At 52.6% G+C, this 22120-nt stretch overlaps 7 protein-coding genes across 7 annotated transcripts; 3 read left to right on the forward strand and 4 right to left on the reverse strand.

The window, feature by feature from the left end:
* Nucleotides 1-355: 355 nt before the first annotated feature.
* Nucleotides 356-2680, reverse strand: BU25DRAFT_453740 (uncharacterized protein; the record flags this gene model as incomplete). Its single annotated transcript, XM_033709817.1, has 2 exons — nucleotides 356-809; nucleotides 858-2680. The coding sequence occupies 2 exons, from the start codon at nucleotides 2678-2680 to the stop codon at nucleotides 356-358; spliced, it is 2277 nt and encodes a 758-aa protein (XP_033566716.1).
* A 1074-nt stretch (nucleotides 2681-3754) lies between these two features.
* On the forward strand, nucleotides 3755-5322 carry BU25DRAFT_76438 (aquaporin). Its single transcript, XM_033712096.1, has 4 exons — nucleotides 3755-4180; nucleotides 4283-4583; nucleotides 4633-4890; nucleotides 4940-5322. The coding sequence occupies exons 1-4, from the start codon at nucleotides 3893-3895 to the stop codon at nucleotides 5173-5175; spliced, it is 1083 nt and encodes a 360-aa protein (XP_033566717.1). The 5' UTR covers nucleotides 3755-3892; the 3' UTR covers nucleotides 5176-5322.
* A 241-nt stretch (nucleotides 5323-5563) lies between these two features.
* On the reverse strand, nucleotides 5564-6358 carry BU25DRAFT_453742 (uncharacterized protein; the record flags this gene model as incomplete). The annotated part of the gene is made up of 1 exon (XM_033709818.1): nucleotides 5564-6358. The coding sequence occupies one exon, from the start codon at nucleotides 6356-6358 to the stop codon at nucleotides 5564-5566; it is 795 nt and encodes a 264-aa protein (XP_033566718.1).
* Nucleotides 6359-6367: 9 nt separating this feature from the next.
* Nucleotides 6368-8732, reverse strand: BU25DRAFT_487006 (potassium channel-like protein). The gene is made up of 2 exons (XM_033711249.1): nucleotides 8518-8732; nucleotides 6368-8467 (listed from the first exon to the last, which is right to left on the reverse strand). The coding sequence occupies exons 1-2, from the start codon at nucleotides 8640-8642 to the stop codon at nucleotides 6508-6510; spliced, it is 2085 nt and encodes a 694-aa protein (XP_033566719.1). The 5' UTR covers nucleotides 8643-8732; the 3' UTR covers nucleotides 6368-6507.
* A 128-nt stretch (nucleotides 8733-8860) lies between these two features.
* On the forward strand, nucleotides 8861-11085 carry BU25DRAFT_405863 (uncharacterized protein). The gene has a single exon (XM_033705151.1). It carries the CDS (start codon nucleotides 9118-9120, stop codon nucleotides 11056-11058), a length of 1941 nt encoding a protein of 646 aa, XP_033566720.1. The 5' UTR covers nucleotides 8861-9117; the 3' UTR covers nucleotides 11059-11085.
* Nucleotides 11086-16270: 5185 nt separating this feature from the next.
* BU25DRAFT_487009 (uncharacterized protein) lies at nucleotides 16271-16747 on the forward strand (the record flags this gene model as incomplete). Its single annotated transcript, XM_033711250.1, has 2 exons — nucleotides 16271-16517; nucleotides 16581-16747. The coding sequence occupies exons 1-2, from the start codon at nucleotides 16289-16291 to the stop codon at nucleotides 16745-16747; spliced, it is 396 nt and encodes a 131-aa protein (XP_033566721.1). The 5' UTR covers nucleotides 16271-16288.
* Nucleotides 16748-16793: 46 nt separating this feature from the next.
* Nucleotides 16794-22003, reverse strand: BU25DRAFT_487010 (DNA polymeras-like protein zeta catalytic subunit; the record flags this gene model as incomplete). The annotated part of the gene is made up of 2 exons (XM_033711251.1): nucleotides 16794-21715; nucleotides 21763-22003. 2 exons carry the CDS (start codon nucleotides 22001-22003, stop codon nucleotides 16794-16796), a joined length of 5163 nt encoding a protein of 1720 aa, XP_033566722.1.
* Nucleotides 22004-22120: the final 117 nt, after the last annotated feature.

Genomic DNA, 22120 nt, shown 5'->3' on the forward strand with positions numbered 1-22120 from the left:
TTGGTTTTGACTGTTCCTTGCAGCGATGCGTAGGCATGATAATTAGTCGCATGGTCAAAGGAGGATGCGCTGAAATATGATTCCAACCCACGTTGCCGAGGAATGCTATGATTAGCGCACCCCAGCGCCTGTCCTGTTAACGATTTCCAAATGCGGCTGCCAGCCTTGCCGTACAAAGAAGGAGATGACTGAGAAGTGGAACAGGTGCTTTCAAGATAAAGATTGAGTTGGTTCAGGTCTTTGAACGCCGTATGTATGCCGCTCAACAAATGCAACGCCGTATATTCCTAGCCGGGGGTATGTACCATTCCAATGCGATCAGAGTGTCATTCAAGCGTAAGTGGTGTGATGCGGATCATCGATCTCGGTCGACGTCCTCGGCTGGCGGGCGTCGCTGAAGGCCAGCGGTACTCCTAACCGCATCGAAGCCTCGCCAAATGACCGTAGAAACAGTGGAACTCAAGTCGCGCACCGAGGTGCTTAACTCGGTTGCACTGCTTCCGGGTATATCTTGCGCATTTGGCTGACGCTCTTCGGTCGACCAGTTTGCTTCCACGTCATCGTCAGATTCTGTGCGATAACTACTGGGTGCGGATGCGGATGTGGACAAAGGTCGAGAGGCCGATGGGGAATCATTGCGAGTCTCCGCGGCTTGGATCTGCAATGCATCCACAACGTGTTCATCGTCAGTTAATCGAGGTGTCGGTTGTGAGGGGCTCGGATGATCTGAGTAGGCCTGAGATAGTGACCGCACAACATCGCCTTTGCAAATGGGACACGTTCGTCTGCGTGTTACCAGCCAAGGCGTACTACGGGATATTAGCATCGTAGCAAAGCAAGAGGGGCGATATACTCACATGCAGTCCACGTGGAACTCATGACCGCATGGTAGACTCATAACCTGGCTGACACCGTCCACATACTCCTCAAGACAGACGACGCATTCTTTCTGTCGACCACCATACCGGCGTCTCCATTCGGCTAGACCAGTTTCGCGTTTCTCTTCTTCTCGGTCACGGGCCGTGCGTTGAACAGAGGAAGATGTTGCGGGCGCCTCAGGCTCGTCTCGTGACACCGAACAAGATGGTGACGAGGCTGGTTGAGAGGAAGGACGTTGAAGTAGAGGAGTGGTGGGAGTCGCTGCTTCAGACGTAGCGGATGGCGACGACGATGAGTCGCTTATAGTTTGATAAGTCCGAACAGGGAGTCGCTCAACAACCGACTTGGGAGCTCTCCAGCGTCGGCGTCTTATACGAGACCGAAGGAGCAGTAAAGCATACACAACAGAGAGGGTTACAAGTGGACTGACAACAAGGACAAGGAGGGTGTCGAAGAAAGGACTGGACGAGACGTTCGTGGGCGTAAGCGTCACCCAAAGACCTTCGTGAGGTTGCGCATCGCCAGAAAGCGTATCGATCTCCTGGTTGTCAGCGCTGGTGATGGATGTGACACTCCTTCGTCTTGATCCCAGCCAGGAGCGCCAGTGCGCTTTGTGTTCGCTGTTCGGCGCTGTGTACTTCGTCTCAACTCTGTGACGACTGCTACTTATCACAGAAGTGGATGACGTAGGAGTAGAAGTTGGCGGTGCAGGAAGAGTCGTCGTAGGCAGGTTGCGGAACTTAGGGTCTCGCCAATCGTCTTCGCCGATCTTGAAGTTGTCTGTTGGTTGCTCTTTTGCACTGGCAAGACCAAGTGCGGTCAACAGCGAGTGCAGCCAACCCTTACCAGGGGAGTTTTCTTCCACAGATGCAAGAGGGCCATCTTGACTGCCGACAGAGGGAGTAGTTGTGGACTGAGGCGTAGTCCCCGTGGGTACGGGCTTGTTCTTCTGCTGGGAGGGAACAACGCCTGATAAGGTCTTACCAGACGGCAGAAGAGACGACAGCAGGTGCGCGGTCGTATGTGAGGTGAACAGCGATGGGATAGTAACGTTGGATGTGTCGCCCCTAGCGTACATCCGTATCAGACCTCCACCGCGCACATCGTCGCCCACGATGACAGCAACGCCTCCACGTCTTTGTGCCCACTCTACCTTGGCCAAAAAGCCGCAGCCTCCTCGTTTGAGCAGTACTACTTTGCCTGCGATCTCGGCGCTTTCTTGGAGTGATTGGATATCGGCGTGGTCTGACGAGTGCCGTGTGCCTTGTTCGAGAGGCTGGTGCAGGTGGTCGTCGGTACCATCATCTGTCGGTGGTGACTCTGTCTCTTCTTCTCGGGCGATCCGTCTTGGCTTGTCCTTCTTCTCGGCCAGAGGCCCAGTCCTTCTGCTCTTAACAGTAGAAGCTGGCTTCAGAGCACGTGCAAGTCCCTCACTGCTACCGTCCCATCCGGGTATGTCGCTACAGCCCAGCTCGCCTCTACTCAAGGCGTCGTCGCCAAAGCCACTGCCAATCCATAGTGGGCCGCTCAACCCATCGCTTGGCAGCGCTGGCCCAAACGCTGCAGGTCGGGCGAGGAAGAAGGTCGAGTTGTCGTCTGTGAGGCTTATGATGGCGGACGGAGGGAAGAGCGAGCTTGGCGAGGTGAAGGAGAAGAGGGCGTTGACGCTGGACTGTTTCTGCGCACGTGACGCTCCCTCGAACTTTTGGTCCTGCTGCGCGCCTAGGGTGACAAAGAGGAGTAGTGAGACGGCGAGCAGGCTCGTGGTCAGCGAGAAGAGGAGCCGCAGCGGGCGGGGCATGCTGGCGACGTGTGGCAAGATGTGGTAGAAGGTTAGGAAAGGGTTTCGGAGGAGAGCAGCAAGGTATGCTGGGCTCTGTGGTGGTTCACGGCATCCGGTGTTGTCTGCTGCAGCGCGCCGTGAGTGGTTTCAGCGGCTCGTGATAGCGGTCAATGACGATGACGAGGAGGCTCGCGGACGCGGGGAAGGCACGGATTCGCTGGTACAGATGGGATGAGGTGACAACACAGCAACGCAACAACAATCATGGAAACGCGCGTATAGGCCCCAAGGCAAAAAAAAAATAGGAATATCGCTAGGCAAGGACGTGCGTGAAGGGACTACCTAACGGCCAAGCAAACAACGGCCTGTCGTGCACACTTCGCCGCGGGCTGTCGTGATGACTTCCGCGTTATCCAGGACCAAGTGGGCACCAGGCCGCCACTGGAGCCAAGCGTGACCATTCCATTTCAGCCCTGCATGCTTTCGTCACATCACTCACTCTTCAGCACCATAGGCATCTCGAGTCCATCTCAGCAATTTGCGACTGAGACATAGCTCAACTCAAACCATTGTCGTAGCCGAACGCAGGTCGCGTTCTTGCACAATATCAAGGGCGTCTAGAGATCAACGGCATGTTCCTGCTTAAGAGACCTACAGCACCAGTGCAGCGGGGAGACATCCTACGAGCCTCTGCTCATGTCGCAAAACCTACTTGCAAGATTGTCGTCTCTGCTAAAACGTGCATTCTCCCAGACACATGGAGTTCGAGGTGGACTTTCCTTGAATAGACCTCGTTCATGTGTTGCTTGCCGTTGCAGCTTCCAAATTTGACGTTGAAGGCGCCGCGGCACGATCGATCTCTTCGTGACTTCCATATGAACTAGCGTTCTTGCACGATGGACACGATGATGTCGCTGGCGGCGTGGCTTCTTCTCCCCTACTTGTACCTTCATTACACTTCACATCGCAACTCATCTCCTACACTCCCTTTCAGCACTTTGTTCAGCATCCTGGTATCTCTATCTTTGTCCTAGTCTTATCGACCTCGAGCCTCGCCTAGACCTCCCACTTCCTACGCTCCACCTGTCTCACCTCGAGGGCAGTTACTGTTCGATACGCTCTCGGCGACACCTTCGCATCACCTATTAGTATCCACCCAGAGAGCCGCAGTTATGAACATCACGCGGCCGTACATATTAACCGGCGGAAAGCTTCGAGGTCTTGTTAAGGATGAAGCCAACATATACCGAGGATCCAAACCGTCCTGGAGAGAGGCGGGCACTCGGATGGCTTCCAAATAGAACACGCCATCTACTCATTGCCTTCCTAGGCGAGTTCATCGGCACGTTCTTGTTCCTCTTTTTCGCTTTCGCAGCAACGCAGACTGCCAACAACCTTCTCGGTAATCGGGCAATGGACATTCAATCTTTGATGTACATTTCGCTGGCATTCGGATTCTCCCTCGCGGTCAATGTCTGGGTATTCTTCCGCGTCAGCGGAGGCCTTTTCAACCCTGCCGTAAGTCGTCACCCCCGAGCCATGCACAGCTTTCAGTTTCAGCAGAGCCGTCACTATGCTCACTGTCATCTTACGTTCACATAACTAACCTTTCTTGTGAAGGTCACTGTTGCGATGGCTCTCATCGGTGCTCTGCCTTGGCTCAAGGCTGCACTCCTCATCCTTGCACAGTTGTTGGGTGCCATAACCGCCGCTGGCGTTGTTGCGGCGACCTTCCCAGGTCCACTGGCTGTCCGCACACGCCTTGGTGCCGGCACTTCGATCAGTCGTGGCGTGTTCATCGAGATGTTCCTCACCGCCATGCTCATCTTCTGTATATTCATGCTGGCAGCCGAGAAGCACCGGTCTACCTTCATCGCCCCTATTGGCATTGGTCTGGCTCTATTCATCGCCGAGATGGCTGGTCAGTAGCTCAACTTCACATCTTGTCTGCACGATACTAACAACAATAGGTGTTCTGTATACTGGCGGGTCCCTTAACCCAGCACGTTCGTTCGGTCCTGACGTTGCTACCAAACGCTTTGACGGCTACCACTGGATCTATTGGGTGGGACCACTCCTCGGCGCTCTTCTCGCTGTGTTGCTCTATCGTCTTCTCAAGATGCTTGAGTACGAGACCGCCAATCCTGGTGCCGACGGCGATGGTCGCCACGAGGCATACTACGAGCATAGCGGCTCTTCGGACCACTACCAGGAACGTGTACCAACAAGTACGTCAGACCGTCACCTCACATACAGACCAGCACGCTGACAATATAGCCCGCGGCCACGGCGCCACCGACGGCACCTCTGATGGGATGGACTTCGCATCACACATTCGTACTGCGAAGCATGGGCCCCACCACAACGCTGCCCTCACCCACACCCAGACTGATTCTGCTGCCATGTCAGAACCCATGCCTGCCTTTCACCCGGGCCATGACGGCCATCATTCCCAGATCATGTCCGACCGCAGCTACCGCAGCGGCCCCAGCGTTGAGTCTGGCTCATCGTAGTCTGGCAGTACCAACTCTTTTCATTCCTCGTCCACATGTGGCTCCACCTCATCGTCAAGCACACAAATTGGAGAACACTTCGGACATGAAAAGCCGTCAGGGAAGCGCGGACCTCTTGACGGTCACATATATTACCCATGTTGTTGGCTCCCTGGGTTCGTTCTGAGGGCTATATTTTGTCCTGGCTAGGACTGTCATCAACAGGAAATGGTATATGGAGCATGCACACAGCGCTGGTGTTGGTACCGTCACGTATAGCATGGTGTCAGGTCGGATTCTCTGTACTACGAACAAATGCATCCTGTTCTTCAAATTCAAGGTTCATATGCTCACTTTGTCCAAGCTGCAACCCAGTTCAATCCATACTGCTCAGCTAAGACCACCCTGCCTAGCCTTTGCCTTTTCCCAGTTGAAGATTCGCCTCGCTGGGTACGAAAGTGCGGTCACCGTCGTACTCTGGACCTAGTCTCAATCTTGTCCATACACCATTGGTCTCCCTATTGCGAAGGGAGTTCTGACGGCTGGGCAGCGGGGTTGGCCCAATCGAGACGGAGTAGTCCGAGCTGGCTGCTGTGTCGATAGGGTGTACCAGTGGAGCATTGGGTACAGTGTCGTTGATAGAGACGCTAAAGTCTAAACGCGCTGCTGTGTCAACAGGGTCTTCTGGCGAGTAGTAGTAGCTGGCTATCGATGGTGAGGGAGGATTGGTGGCGCTTTGGTGATGGGGTGCGGGAAGACTGTCCTTGAGGTAGGCGTGGTAATATTGAACTGGTGGTGTGTCTCGTAGTGGCGGAGTCCTGGGTGGGTCGTCCTCGAATGTGATGCTGTCGGATTCTGCAAGTTGGCTTGATGCATATGATAAGGAAGCGTGATGGGAACATATGTGCGGTGATGCAGAGACTGGTGATGCAGTGACTGGTGGTACGGTGGTCAGGGATCGTACGATGTGGATGTTGTTTTTGAGTGTGGCGAGCTCGATGCTTTCTTGCCGTGTGTTGGCGGCTTTTGGCTTCTTGTTGTATAGGATTACGAGGACAAGGATGAGCAGGCTTGCTAGTGTTGCGCTGATGGCGATGGGGATAGGGCGGATGGCGATGGGGTGGCTTGAAGGGAGGAGAGCGGGTGGGGGAGCAAGCCAGATTACTGGAAGCTCTTCAGTGGTATCAATCGGTTGCAATGCCATGGAGGACGTCATTCAGCGAAGTTGTTGTAATGAAGGGAGCTGGCCGTCTCCCAATTTGCAGAGCACAAAATGACATGACAGCAAAGTTGGAGGATTTGGCATTAGTCAACATTCCCACAGCCGATGTGAATCCAGCGCGTTTGTACCCTTCACGGATCAACACGCTTACGCCCTCGTCTTCTAGCCTCTGTAGAATCAAACGTCCTACCCGAAGACTCTCCGCTATTGCCATGAGCATCCGCATCTTCCTTGCCATGCTTGAGCTCATCCATCGATATCGGTGGTGGTGCTCTCCTCTTCTTTGGGTCCGGATTACTCATCTTCCGCATCTCCATCTCAAGTCTAGCAGACAACCTTCGAAGCAGCCACTTTGCCTCGCTCGAGTTACCCATTAGTGGGCTGCGGATTCCTAGCCAACTCCATGTCTGCTCATCGCCGTCGTCTGCTGTACCGAGGTCGGGCGTAGAGCGGTTGCCGTGCTTGTGGTGGACCCGCGCTCGGCGATGGTATGAGGAGTCGTTCTCGTCTTGACCTAGGAGACGCAAGTAGTATGCCCATTCCGAGTACGAGTATTGCCGTGGAGGCGACGCATCGACATCTATCATCAGCTGTCTGATCTCCTTCGAGAGGATAAAGTGGTAGAAGTGGATGTCTCGCATCACTTTGTCACCGTGTTCACCAGCTTCTTCTGCTAGTCCAAGCTCTTCTTCCTCCATGTGATCTCGCAGTCTGTCCATCATGTGCCTCAGCGAAGCGCCTGGATCAGCTTCTTGTGACTCTTCCTTATAGACCTTCCGCATCCGCTTCGTACCAATCTTAAGTGTTGACATGAGGCCTTCCTCATCCGGCAGGAGCGTCAAAGAACCGACCCAAATCGTGAAGTCTTTGAACTCCTTGATGATGGTGTCGCCCATGTTGCTGATGAGGATGGTGAGTGTTGGTACGGCAAGCAAGCTCCAGAACACGAAGAAAGCCTTTCCGGCATTCGACTGCGGGACGAGGTCACCGTATCCAATCGTCAGCAGTGAAGTGTATGCAAAGTACAGGCCCGAGAAATAGGTCCAACCTTGAGGCTGTTCGGCGAACATAAAGACTAGGGCTCCAAGGAACCATAATAGCATGGCTGCTGTTGAGGAGATAGCAAGTGATGTGTACCGGCGGTTTCTCTCCGAAATCTCTTGTATCTTCCGCATGACTCGAAACTCTTGTTCTCTCTTTTGCGCTTCAGACAATCCCTTCTGGAAATACTCCATCTTCGAGAACCAGCCCAGTCTAATCGTCCTTGTCTTGTCGTTGTAGGAAGCTAGAACCCTCTCCCTCTTGATCTCTGTAAACCGAGCAGCCATCTTTTGCTTTCCATGTTCGAGGATAAGCGATCGTATAGAACCGATGACCAGACCGACTATGACAAGCCCACCAATGGCGTATGGGAATAGCAGCGAGCGAGCGGTATGGGTGGTGGGAACAAATTCACCTCCGATGCCTACAGTGAGCAGGGTAAAGTCCGCGTAGAACACTCCATCTAAGAAGTTCCAGCCTTCTACCTCTGCAAAAATCAGAGCACCTAACAGAAGATAAAACATGAACCCAATGGTCTGCAGCATGAGCGTCCTTTGACTGGGAGACAGCGTGAACTCCTTAGGGTAACGGCCCTTGTACGCACCATAGATGGTGAACAGCATCAGTGTCGCAATAATGAAGTAGAGTCCAGAGGCGATCATGGCGTAGTAATAGGCCTGGCTCAGAGCATGTTCCTGTCGTGGCTCCAGACGAAATACTGAAGTCGATGCCACGCCAACTAGAGCCATCAGAAGTAGAGACGCCGTGTAGAAGCCGACCAGGGTGATTGGCTGTGCAACTGCAAAGGGCACCCTTCGGGCCATGTTGAGCAGCAAGAACATGTTTGCTGTAAGAGCAAAGACCAGAGAGATGGAGTTGATGGTGATCAACCACTTTGGGTCCTCGACCGTGAACCCATGACCTTCGTCGCTTCCTGATGGAATGTACACTCTCCATTTCTCAGGAAGTGCGCAAATACTAAACGCATTCGCCATGGGACCAAACGTGCCAGCTATGAGCGGACATGCTGTAGATGCGAACCACCATCGACTGCAGAGGTCAGTGGGTCTCAAGTCGTGACAGTGGAAAGGTTTGCTTACCCTGGTTTCAGGAACTCCTGTTCTTCCTCTTCTGCCTGCTCCTTGTCTTGGTCATACTGCGTATTGTTTGCTTCGACATCTTCCGCCGCCTGTGTTGCGGCCTTATCGAGGCCTGGATCGTTCATGCTGTGTCTGTTTCAGAGTGCCCAACGCAAGGAACGTGAAGGCATGTCGTTTCTGAGCGAAATCCACACAACAACAGCCGAAAAGATTGCCATGGTCAAGTGCAAGACAACCAAGCTGTGGTGTGCCGCGTGGTCGAAATGACCAATGACGTAGGTGCGCTAACGGCGGCAATCTGGACTCTCCACGGACGTCTCAAAGTGCTGCAGTAACCGATCATCTCCGCAGGATTTGATGCTCTTGAAAATATCCTGGATGTCATTCTCAGACTCTGTTTTCCACCATTCTGGATCTGTGGAGAAGGAACAGTGGAGCAGCCTAGCACGATGAAGGTTGGGCACGTGCTTTCGCGTTTTCGTGAATACCCCACACGAAAGTCCACCCTCACCTTTTACGTTCACCACGCGATGGACGAACTAAGTCACACAACAACCACGAGATGATCTCTACTCACATTTGACATCTACAGTAATCTAGATGTCGTTGTTTGGTGGTGACAGCAGCGCGCCGCCAACTGAATCTGAGTACGAATCTGGTTCAGACAACCCACCATCCTCCGTCGAGCAGTCGCCGCCCACCACAGAATTGCGAAGTCCTTCAAGCGCGCAAATCCCGCACGATGTTCACGAACCGCTAGCAGAAGATGTAGTCGAGGAACTGGCCGGCAACAACGCAGACAGCGAAGAATCTGACGACGAAGAACCAGAACGACCCAACCGATTCAAAGGGCCACCGCAGACATGGAGAGGTTACACTGCAGTAGATCGCCAGATCACTGAGTCACTTCAGCAGCTCGAGGACGCCGATCTTGCCGCCCACCTCTACAATGCGCACGCTTTGAAGCGCCGCGTGCGTAAGCCTGCATACGCGCTCTCGACGCTCAAAAATTGGCAGAACAAGGACGCTTGGCTGAAGCAGGGGAAGGAGTTACAACACATAGATGCTGCAGGGCAGTTGCAGACGGAGCTGATCCCCGCGAAGGACTGGACGGCGTGGCCATTGCCTCCTGCCTCGCTCTACACTCTCACCAATGGATTCAGAAGGGCTGCAGTAGCTCCAGAAGAAGATGAATGGGTCATCGGTGGCAACGGGACACAAGACCCAGGAGAGGAGTTGAAAGAAGAGATGTTGGGTTTGTTCGTACGACTGGCGAAGGACAACTGGAATGCGAAGGATTGGCAAGGTGTTGGTCAGCAGAGCACGAGGATGAGAGCGCTATCAGGAGCAAGACTTCGTTCGCAGGGTGTCCACTCCGATGTCGAGCTGAACGATGGCAGTGGAGACGAATCTAGAAGTGCCGAAGGAAAAGTGCCACAGGAGGGCGGAGTGAAGCGTGGAAGAAAACCTCAGATGGAGGTGAACTTCAAGCCGGTTGTTCTTGCAGACGATGCGAAAGCCCAGAGACTGTTGCGACCGACGATCGCTTCTATGCTTAGTAAGCTGGATGATGTTGCGTTAGCTTTGCAGCGGACCCGCCTCAATCACTTTGGTCGCGGGGGTTTTGGCGAAGGGTCATCTCAGAGCGAGTTCACAACAGACGCAGAAACAACGGAGCGAGAATCTCGTTCCAGATCGCAGTCTCAAGCAAAGAGTGCACCCCGAAGTAAGCCAATAACACGCCAATCGTCACGTCCCTCTTCTAGTCGTGCCAGTCGCGCTCCGAAGTCCCCGATAAAGCCTTCAAACCCCACAGTAGAGCCTGAAGACAGCGACTCAGCTTCTGATTACGGCGCACAGTTCGGTAAAGAAGACATCCCTGACTCAGAGGCGTCTCGTAGCCCTACAACGCGTCGAAAGCGGAGCAGATCAGAAAGCACTGCTGACGAAGAGGGCGTGTCGAATACACGCGATTGGTCACGAGCAGGTCTTATGGATTGGAGCGAAGTTTTGGGAATCGCAGCTGTAAAAGGCTGGGATCAGAAGGCTCTCGCGCGGACCGCAGAGCGTTGCGCAGCATGGTTTGGGGAGAGTATGTCGTTCATTCCCTTCCACGAAGATCTTGCCACCAAATCCGCTGCAGTACCTATACAGTACACACCATCCTCCATTCTAGCACCGGAGCCATCGATCATTGGTGCACCTCTCCCCAGGAAAAGACCATATTGGCAAGCAGGTGCAATACGATGTCCACATACTGATTGTTATGGGCATCATAAGGATTTCGAGATGTCGTATCGTGTCATTGAGCACTGTATGAGGATCCACGGCTACGATCCTCGATTTAACGACTCTGACAACGAAGAGAGAACACACGGAGGAGTCCATATAGATGGATTCTTGCAGCCTATTACGGCGAAGCAAGGATGGCTGGGCCATGGAAGGTCAAAGGCAGGAGGCAAGAAAAGGAAGACTGAAGAGGCCGATCATGCAGATGCCACGGCTGCAGTGGCATCGATTGAGGAAGAAGAGGCGTTATGATATACCCACAGAAGCTATGAAGCAAACATCAACCTTTCATCACAAGACTTATTTCCACTCCATGAACCTCCGTCGACCGTTGACCCCACCTTGCGGGAGCTAATCTAGCGCGCAACCCGCGCGTCTATCCACGCGACTGAACTTCTTTCATCCTCGCTAGCACCGACGCTGCTTATGTATGGTGGCCTCAAGCTGCCATTGTTGGCTTATCATATCTACTACATGTCATATGTTCGTTGGTCGATATTGCACATATATTTTCTGCCTACAGCTATACTTTAGCTGCTAGGTGCAATGACCTCATACGAGGATGCATATCGTCAGATGCATGCACATTGGCATGGCTGTAAGTTCTCAAGACATACAGCAATAGACATAGACTGGCTCACGTACTGTAATAGATCCACCAGTAGTCCCAACCCAATCGAGTCCGTCTCTTCCGTATAGCTCCCCTTCCCCATACTACTCGCACCCGCCGAATACCGTGCCATATTCCCAAGACCCGCGACCCAGCCCGGTACCTGGAGCTCGTGATAATTGGCGACCTGAGAGCGATCATTGTGCACTTCAAGCACACAGAGACCATTACGTGCCTCCAGCACCTCCGGCAAATCTAGATCAACATACACCTCGACCACAAGCAGACCGTTACCGACCCCCGCCGGCATCAGGTACAACACCTTGGGCCCCATACGAGCCTCTGAAGCGGAAGCACCATGAATTTCATCATGGCGAAGATGACAGGCGGACTAAACAACACCCGGATCGGAATGGGCAAGAGCAAGAGCAAGAGCAAGAGCAAGGGCAAGGGCAAGTAGACCCTTATCGACCTACGTACTGGACGGCACCACCTATGTATGAAGCTAATGGACTCCCTCACCTTCCGGGTGCGACGCAGTATATACAACGTCCGGAGAGTCCGAATGGTTCAGTATCAAACCCTGCTCGAACCGCCGCAAATGCTCCCAATGATTCCGAGGTACCGGCTCATCACAAGGAGCGCACGCGCTCGATGCGCCCAGACGCTGATCAATCTACTACTGCACAGCCCCCAAAGCAACTGTCCGTGACCCCAGAATCGGCCGTTAACACTACGAACAACCAACCGCCTAGATCCAGCCAGGCACCCCCAAAACGTCCTGCAAAAGCCTCCAGTCCTCCGCGCGGTACCCAACACGCTCCGCTCGAGATTTCATCAAGCCCCGAACCGGAGACAAAGCGCAGGGAAACAACCAACACTCCACAAACTGCGCGCCCAGAATTACGCGAGGCGTCTAGACCGACGGGACCCATGAGCTACGACGGCCTTTCACGACAAGAACTTACAAATATGCTTGCAAAGTCGACTAATGTCAAGCCCAGTAAGGCGAGGTACTACGCCATTGCTATCGGACGCAAACCAGGAGTGTATCCCGACTGGCCGTCCGCCGAGAAACAGATCCATGGCTTCTTTGGCGCAAGACACAAGAAATTCAAGACTGTAGACGAGGCGTTGGCATACATTGAAAAGCACAGAGAGCCCATCGATAAGGCGCCAACCATGCAAGCCTCTCGGCCGACAGCAGAAAGGTCCTTCGACTCGGGATACCACTCCAACGGCACCAGCTCTAAGACGGCATTATCCGGTCAATCATCATCGCAGCGGACGAAAACGTTGGGTCTTGATGCGGATGCTATCACGCTGGACGAACAAAGAAAGCTTGCCGAATCATATGGTCTTAAGCCACTAGAGCCAGAGTACTACGCTGTAGTTAACGGACGTAAACCTGGAGTCTACAATGACCGGGCAACTGCGGAAGAACAGATCAAAGGGTTCCGTGGCGCTGAACACGCGATGTTTCAGTCTCCAGTGGATGCATGTGACTATATTGAGTATACAATAGGGGACGATGAGGAGCTTCGTAGGATCTTCGCGAATGAGGACGAAGAGTTTCCACCGCGCATCGTTGGTGACCCACAAGACTTGAGTTCCCGACTGTCACCGAACACGTTATACAAGTCAACGCTCGACTCCGACGGCAGCTCAAAATCCAGGTTATTGCATACCGAGCACCAACCTTCTTCGACGGAATTGGACCAAGAGATTGGACAAGATTTTGCTCCTTCCGAAGTTGATGTCGATCCCGTTCTTGTCCCTGAACAGCAACAGGTCGTAGATCTCGTTCTCCAAGGCCACAACGTCTTCTACACCGGATCGGCAGGGTGCGGCAAAAGCACTATCCTGAAGGCCTTTGTAAAGCAACTTACGAAAAAGAAACGTCGTGTCAAGATAATCGCTCCTACAAATCTTGCTGCGCTCAATGTGGGCGGACAGACAACCTGGAACTTTGCTGGATGGACTCCGGACAGCATGAAGAAAAGCTTGGGCGAACTCATGAAGGGTGCTCAAGGAAAGGAAGTCTTCAAGCGATTAACATCTGTGGATGTTCTAGTTATTGACGAGATCAGCATGATCGAGAACCTTCAATTTGAGCGTCTGAACCTGTTGATGAAGCAGGCAAGAGGGAACGGTGCTTTTGGAGGCGTACAAATCATTGTTACCGGAGATGTGAGTTGCGTGCTTTTTCGTCAGTGGAGCGTGACTGACGTGCATAGTTCTGTCAGCTTTCGCCCGTGAAGCCGTTTCAACATTGCATCGGCTGTGGTTGGGAACTCCAGAGAGACAATGAACGTACTCCGAGCGAGTACCGTTGTGAGAAGAAGGACTGTTGCGAAGATGTCTTTTACGACGTGGACAAGTGGGCCTTCCGAAGCAAAGCTTGGAGAGTAAGGGCACCTATCAACAACCCTTTCTGAAAATATGCTGACCCTTCCAGGAGTGCAACTTCAAGCATGTCAATCTTACACAGATTCACAGGCAATCAGACATGATGTTCAAAAGCATCCTCAACCGCATTCGTACAGACGGCAAGATTCTGAAACCTCACGCCAACGCCCTTTTGCACCATACCTCAGAGACCGAGGGCGCAATAGAGCTGTACGCTCTGCGGAAAGACGTTGATCGTGTCAATAACATGAACATCTCCAAACTACCTTCTGTCGCCCGCAGCTACAAGTGCGCGGACTTCTTCAGGTGGGCAGAAGATCACAGAGACGATAGAACAATGGAGAGAAATACTTTCAGGATGCCAGACGGCACATTGACTGCGCTTGTAAGTCATTATTTGTAGGCAAACACCACTCTCTTTAACGCTTGCTACAGAAAGATCATCGTTTCGAAACACAAGTACAGCTCAAGGAAGGCCAGCGAGTCGTACTCCAAGCGAACATCAACCCAACTGGTGGTCTAGTAAACGGTGCCCAGGGGACCATCATCGACTTCGAACCTTATGACAAAGACAAACTCCCCAAAGCAGCAAAGGCGCCGAACGATGATGGTGATCTCCGCGGCGACCACGCCACATATCGCGAACACCAAATCAAAGACTTCGCCAAAGCGAACGGGAACCAGCCATGGCCAGTCGTCAAGTTTTTAAACGGGCGAGTCATGACAATCATGGCAGACTGCACCGCGAACGAGCTCGGCAACGAGAAGCCGTACTGCCTACTCTCTCGAACACAGATTCCTCTTGCGGCCGGCTACGCGATCACAGTGCACAAGTCTCAAGGCATGACGCTTGATCGCGTTATTGTTGATCTTGCACGAGCTTTCGAGACTAGTCAGATCTATGTCGCCCTCAGCAGAGCGCGGTCATTGAAGGGTCTGACTGTGAAGGCTCTCCCACGCAACGAACTTGGCGGTGCTAATGCACAGGTCAAGGAGTTTATGGAGACATACCTCAGCATAAAGAAGTGGTCCACTCAGCCATAGATCATCGACTGAGGAATACCTACCTATGGCTTTGAAATGTCCAGAGCTTGAGAAATGACCCAGGCTTTGACGATTAGGTCCCTCAGCAACTATGCGAGTTCCACTTGTTTGGAATTCAACTTTTGTGTATACCGTCTTTTATGACGTTTTGTGATACCCCGGCTTTCACAGCCACTAGATATAGACATGCAATGTCAGACTCGATGTTGCGAAGTGACGGAGTTCTGGAATATTAGTCTTTTGATTTTACATTACTTCAATCTTTTCGAAATCTGTTTCAGCAAGCAACAACGACGTGAATTTGTCATGTATGAAGCGTTTCGATGTCTTGTGAAGGGTTCACTCTCAAGCCTTACATACACGTTATGAGTGTACTCTCTCTCTAGTTTTTTGCAAAAGTTCAGTTTTGTTAGTCACTTAAATTTATGTCCGCACACCAGTGTGACCCTAGTCACTTCGTAGCTCCTTCCTTTGCGACCTTGCCTCGTTTTGCCACGTTCCGTCCTTCACGCTTCTTCTGGCATCTTTACTTCGAACGATCACTCCAGTGCGGTCGAAAGCCTCCCGAAGGCTGCCTTTCATAGTATTCGAATGCCGAAGACTTCGGCAACAAGAAGGTACCATTGGCGTACCGATTGCAGCTCTCGACGTAGAAGACGTTTCGAGTACTGTACATGCGAGTGTGGCTATCATGGCAGGTACCATGCACATGCCCGCGAACCTCCCCAGCTTTGAAGAGGCCGAAAGTCTGTCGCACACTGACATCTATTGCATTCGATTGCCGAAGACTTCGGCATTAGAGGAAACCCGTTGACAAGATATAGGCAAGATCGGCTGAAGGCGTAGACATCAACATTAGCGCATGTTAAGTCTAGAAGGAAATGGCCATCTACTCCAAATACTCACAAAAATACTGAAAGCCCACCGAATACTGCCATATATTGCATTCGGAAAAACCTATCGGCGGGATGCAGACAGGATCGGCTAAAGCTGTAGACGTTGATGAAAATGTGTGGAGTTCTATTAGTTTGGCAGTCACGACTTGAAAGTGCAGGTGCTTCGCGCTCTCTAACTGATCTCGCAGAACCTCAACAAGCAGCCGAAGACGACGAGACTCGTAGCAACCCCGCGGAACGATGGTTCCCCATCGGCAAGCTCTTCGGCAATCTGATGGGCTTTTGCACCTTAAGCTGCCGAGAAGATACGACACTGTAGCTGTCGACAGTATGCGCCATAACTGTACTCCTCTTTCCTCTTGCGGCTAGTGGGTTCTTCGTAGTGCAGGTGCTGCGGCGTAAGCAGTGCACCTACATCCGACTGGGCTTGTCGCGCTTATGTTATAAACAATATAAGACTATCCTAACCCTCGTGATTGGAGTTCTTGGTTTTGTTTACCTACATTCTCCTTTTATCTCTACAATGACATCCCAAATCCGCGCCGCCGAACTCACAAAACTCAACATCCACGCCATCTTCGGCGAGAAAGACGCTGCAAAACGCCTGCAAGTCATATCCTCCACCTGGGCTGTAAGCGGAGAAATCCTTTTCGTGGACGCAACAGGCGTCTACAAAGCACACGATGCGATCAGTGCCATGGTGGAGAAGATACAGAGTTTGGGCGGGCCAGATGATGAGTTTGTCGATTTGAGTAAGTGGGTTTCGAGTAAGGGTGAGTTGGGAAAGGAGGCTGATGTGTGTGTGTGTGATGTAGGTGAGGTCGAGTGCTTGAAACACGATGTGGAGGAAGATATCTGGGTGACAAGGGTGAAGTGGGGTGTTGGACCGAAGGGAGCAGCACCAGGACTGACGGGGTGGGATGTACTGACGATTGTTGGGGGGAGGATTAAGGCTTGTTATACGTTCCTGGATGCTCAGTAGTTGCTTCATGGTGTTCTTCAGCTGTGTCATTAAGCAATGAGGCACACTACCACGCCAGGCCCTCACTTCCCCGACTCTTCTTTCCTTTTCCCTTTCCCTTCCCTTTCCTCCGTCCCTTCTTTTCTCCAAATTCCTCAGGAATACCATCCTCAAGCACATTCACCACCCTCCCAACGCCCTCCCTCAGGTTCGAAAGGCGACTCTTCTCCCTGATCCTCGTGTAGAATACCGGACAATCCCTGCTATCGCATTTGATCTCCTCTCCCCACGCCAGTCCCGAACAACTGCGACACACCATATCAACCTCTTTGCATATAACCTCGTTCTTCCATATCCTTTCTTTCAAGGTAAGCAGCGCCCTTGCCGGCCTCCTCAAACACTGCGCGCAAAGCGGCAGCACCGCAAACGCATCCGGTTCCACACCAGGCAGATATGTTGGTGGAGGTGGGAGTTTTGCGCGACAAACAAGGCAGGAGGAAGATTTCATGTAGCTCTCCAGCGTCTTCTTGAGATTCGTCTGACCGCCGGCGATATTGGGGTTCGATTTGTTCGGCAGCGGAACAGTGATGTTGCGCATGCGCTGCACCTTGGGCATCTCGTCGTACCACTGCCTCACATTCGCGCCCACGAGGTTGAATATACGCTCCAAGGGTGGGATGAGGTTTTTCGAGATGTAGTACTCAGCATCGAGTTCCAGATGGTCGTTTGCTAACAGCACTTCCGGCGCGACACATCGATCGATCAGCCTCGCGCCCGGCGCCCCAGTAATGACGACATACGGCACGCGCTCGCCATACTGCGGCTCTGTGCGCGGATCAGCCAACATGCGTTTCGTCGCAATCAATGCGCCTGGTGGAGGGGGGCCGCGGTCAGAGTAGGTGCCAAGTTTGACTTCTTTGGCGAAGAGGAAGTCCTGAATGCTGATGCGGCCTTGCATGATCTTCGCGCACTGTTCCTGGAAGTATGATTTCACTTGCGATAAGTCGGCGGTGCGGAACAGGATCTTGAGCGCGCGTTCTTCGATTTTCTGCTCCGCGGGTGTGCCATCTCTCCGCACTGTCTCGATTCCCTTCGCGTCGAACTCGGGCTCAGTCTGATTTCTGTGTTCGTACTTGAATCCAACGTACCGCTTTTTGGCGAGCAAGACGCAGGGGTGGTAGACCTTCTCGAACTTGAGCTTTATGGGCCGCGGATTGGCGTCGGTTATAGCTTTTGCGATTTCTTCGCCGATGGTGAAGGCCTGATCGCGCGTGCGGCCTTTGAGGTAGATGAAGAGTGAGTCGGTGTCGCCGTAGACTACTTCGGCGCCCCATTTTTCGGTCGCGTGGATGAGGGCGATGGCTTTTTCGAGGGTCTCGCGGCCGGTTTGGACGATGCTGTCTGCGATTTCGGAGCAAGGCATGCGGCCGGAGAACGAGGCGGATGTGTAGCCGTAGGTGACATTGGCTAGTAGCTTTAGTGCTAGCTGTCTGTTGTTGAGGAGTTGCTGGAGGGGTTTGTCGTCTTTGTCTTGCTTCATGCCGCTCTTCACCATTACTCTGGTCTCTAGGATCTCACCCAGCATCTTCGCCAGCAGCGACTTTCGCATCTCCGGCTTGACGTACATCATGCCATTTGGCGTGATGTTGATGTTGTCTTTTACAAGCTCCAGTAATCGAGGCTCACGCTTGAAGTCGATGAACCCCATCTTATTGCGGCCACGCCAGCTCGTGATGCGTCCCAAGCATGTAGAGTAACAGAGGTTGTACGCAATCATGACACTAGGGTACAAGGACTGAAAGTCCAGCACCAGGAGTGGACTAGAGTAGAAAGCGCTCTGGGGCTCCATGACCAAAGGCAGACACTCGAGAGCATTCTGCTGGCCCACCTGCTTACGACTTGGAGAGATGAGAACGAAATTCTCAGGTTTGGCGATGCGGAACATAGTGGATTCGACCTTGAACTGCGATCCTCGGGAGATGACTGAGAAGAAGTCGACACCAAGTAGACGCGCCTGCTCGCTTGTACGCGGCACGACTTCATTCGCTTGTAGGATGTCAAGATTGAGCTGGATGCGAGACAGAAAATGGTTGAGCACTTTGGACAGATCGCGAGGCTTCGTACTGAGGTACCAGCTGGTGAGGTCCGAATGTTGATAGTGCGGTATTCGCTTGTGTAGAAGATGGAAGACGACGTTCTCCATAGTGTACTGGAGCAGGTTCAGCTCTCCTCGCATAGCTCTCCAGATGTTGATCATATGACGTCCGGTTACTCGAATGGTTGAAGTTTGAGTAAAGCCCCACCGATCAGCGTCTTTGCCAAACCTGCCGTGAGACTGCGACTTCACTCTGCTGATCTCGTCGCAGAGGTTGTACTCAAACTTCATCCGCGCACGCTCAATGAGATATCCCCAGGAGCTGTTGTGTACCTCATAGCCAGTGAGGATGTCAGGATCGAACTGCCAGACGATGTCCACGATACGGTTAATGAGGTCTAGTTCGTCTTCTTCGTACTCTACTTCAACCGAAACCTGCTTGGCTATGCGTTCAGCGATACCGTTCTCCTCTGAGAGGCAAAGAACTCCTGTCCGAGGTCGATCTGTCGTCGCGTTTTCTTCGCCTTCGACTGTCCAGAAGATGCATTGGATCTCGTCTTCCGCAGGGTCTGGAACAAAGTCACCTCGCGAATTGACGTGCACTTCCAGGCTCATGATGCTCATGTACTGGGTCTCATGCTTCACGCTGGTCGACTTCTGCTTTTGCGAGAACTTGAAACCGTGTTTGTTCTTCTGTGTGGGTCCTTCGATCTGTGAGAGGTGATCCAAGAACTTGACCTTCCGTGGCTTAGGCGTCTCTGCTTTTTTGCGTTTGGATGGCGTTTTCGAAGGCGCGTTTTTTGTTGTCTCGTTTTCCAGCCATTCCTCTACTTCCTCTAATGGCGGAGGCGGCTTTGCGATCTCCCAATTCCGCAAGCTGCAACGCTGAGACCTGATTCTGCTCTTTGCCTGTTCCTTCTTCTTGTCGACCAAGATCGGCTTCTGTTCACCAAAGTTTGCAGCACTCTTGCCAGTGGGGTCGAACGGGGGCAGGTATGGTAAAGTGGTGCTCTGTAGCTTGAACTCACGCCCAGCATACTCACGAGCTCGATCCGGAACGTCTTTCTCGTTGCTATAGTAAGCGTCTTGAAAGATGACAGGCGGTAGACCAGCATGCATCATAGTGTCGTTGACCATATCGAAGGACGGAGGCACAGTGCCGAAGTATAGTGTGGGATTCTGGTGCGGGAAAGATTTTGCCAGACGCTCGGTCAAGGACGACGCCTCAGCAACAGCCTGGGATCCGCTGCTGTTTGGTCTTACAGGCGAAGTTTTCTGGTGTGTCCACGGTGTCAAAGGAGTCATCAGTGTCCCTCTAACCATGAGGTGCTTAGACCCAGGTGTCTTGGGCAGATCTTGTGAATTCGAGTATCCCGCCTGACTGAGTCTTAACTTCGTCCTTGGGTCGTTCGAGTTCTTCACGACTGGAAATGACATAGTCGTCAGCCCTCCGTGCCCTTGAGCCTTGATGCTAGTCTGAGATGATTGGCTAGGCCGAGGCTCATCGTGAATATTCTTTCTTGGTGTGCTCGTCGTCGTACGTCTCTCGAGTCTTTCACTGAAGAATATCTTCCTTGCTGTAAGAGGGGAAGAGTTCAAGACGCGTTGGCGCTTTTGTGGAGACTCAAACTCCGGTTCAAAATTCCTCTTGCGTACTGCAGATGGACTGTTAGGGTCACCGATACTGCCTGCGTCGCTGGGATCGACGAGATCAATGCCTTCGTCGAAGTGGTCATCAGAAGTTTCCCCGTCACCCGACTGTCGCAGAAGGGACACCGTCAGCGGGTCAAGCGACTGGTGTTCTTCAGTATCGGACTGGTCATCTTGGCCTGCTTCGTCTGCCTCGACGGCTTTTACGATGGCATCGGGAAGCTGCTCAACGCTGCGAGGTGGCTCATCACCACAAGGCAGAGCATTGACTAAGGTCATGGTACTCTTGACTTCAGCACCCAGTGGTTCTGGCTCAGGCGCTTGCTCTTGCTCGTAGTCGTCTATTTGCTGACTCGAAAGGTTCTCTGGATACAGGTCTTCCACGCTTTCCACAGTCGTTCTTATCTTCTCTTGACCGGGAACTTCTTTCACAAAGGTGCCAAAGCTCACCTCGTCCTTGTACTTCTTTTCTTCTTCGATCAGGTTCGCCACGAGCTCTCGATACTCCTCCTCGTGTATCCAGCCACCTTTGTCTGTGTTCCTTGGGTCCGCGGACATGGAAACCATCACTTCGGCAGGGAACGGGCTACTTTCTGTATCAGTGAGGCCCATTTGCCGCTTCCGGCGACGTGTCTCGTCTCTCCAAAGCCCTGCCATTGACGGGACAAACTTGTCGTCTGGGTTTCTTGGCATTTGACTTGAGCGCTCCAGGAAGTCATGGTGGATGGGTCGATACTGGAGCTCGTACCGATTCAGGATGTCCTGTACACAGATGTCGACTTCGAGTGTACAGTGGCTCTGGCGAGGGTACTGATCGTCTTCCGTGATGAATGCTTCTGGAACTGACGCATCGTGCCACTTGTGCGTTTTGGTGTCTATCTCGTCGCTGTCCGGAACGGGGCCGCGGAACTGGACCTTTGCGCAATTGATATAGTCACAGCCAAACAAGTTGTAGTCACACATCCATTGCAAAAGGTATTGCAGGTGACTCTCGTATGGCTGGAAGATTCGGTTCAGGATGGCTCCTTGGTGCAGCAGATCGACGAAGCGAGTCATGTGCATGGGGTTGAGCATGTAGACCTTGAGGAAGGTCTTATATCCAACATTGTATCCAAAGAAGGGCACACCCTTAACTAGCGAGATATGGCCAACGTAGACCGACTTCCCGTCATATGCATTTCGGCGGTATGTCAAGGCGAGGGCATGGTCAATTGAGGCTCGAAGGGATTGAAGATAGACATTGACTGCACAATCTTAGCATCGGCCCAGCTTGATTGTGTGGTGACCTTACCAGCATCCTTCTCCAAGCTACCCGTGTATTCGAGATACAAGTATGGCAGGGCTCCATGGATATGCGCGCACACTTTCTGCCCAGTCTCGGTAGCGCCAAATGCTCGGATAACCGGGACTTGAGGTGATGCCTCACGCGACTTCTGCGACGGACCGGCACCACGTCTCAAAATTGGATCGAGATCTGTCGGTGTTGCCTGGTAGTTGTCGAGACAATTCAGGCGGAAGCGGAAGGTATCCATGACGACATTGAGTTGTTTAGGCGGCCTTTCCGTAACAGAAACACGTATTCATGGTCGCGGGAAGTATCCAAACGCAACCTGCATAGTTTCCTGCACGTTCTGGGCGGTTGCAAGAAT

This window comes from Macroventuria anomochaeta (assembly GCF_010093625.1).
Source record: "Macroventuria anomochaeta strain CBS 525.71 unplaced genomic scaffold BU25scaffold_2, whole genome shotgun sequence".
NCBI lineage: Eukaryota > Fungi > Ascomycota > Dothideomycetes > Pleosporales > Didymellaceae > Macroventuria > Macroventuria anomochaeta.

What these genes read in the sequence shown, in the direction of transcription:
- BU25DRAFT_76438 (XM_033712096.1), top strand. Translation starts at nt 3,893, where the DNA reads ATGAAGCCAACATATACCGAGGATCCAAACCGTCCTGGAGAGAGGCGG. An exon ending in GAGGCCTTTTCAACCCTGCC is followed by an intron (nt 4,181 to 4,282) that starts GTAAGTCGTCAC and finishes TTTCTTGTGAAG; the next exon opens with GTCACTGTTGCGATGGCTCT. An exon ending in ATTCATCGCCGAGATGGCTG is followed by an intron (nt 4,584 to 4,632) that starts GTCAGTAGCTCA and finishes TAACAACAATAG; the next exon opens with GTGTTCTGTATACTGGCGGG.
- BU25DRAFT_405863 (XM_033705151.1), top strand. Translation starts at nt 9,118, where the DNA reads ATGTCGTTGTTTGGTGGTGACAGCAGCGCGCCGCCAACTGAATCTGAG.
- BU25DRAFT_487006 (XM_033711249.1), bottom strand. Translation starts at nt 8,642, where the DNA reads ATGAACGATCCAGGCCTCGATAAGGCCGCAACACAGGCGGCGGAAGAT. An exon ending in CAGGAGTTCCTGAAACCAGG is followed by an intron (nt 8,468 to 8,517) that starts GTAAGCAAACCT and finishes TGACCTCTGCAG; the next exon opens with TCGATGGTGGTTCGCATCTA.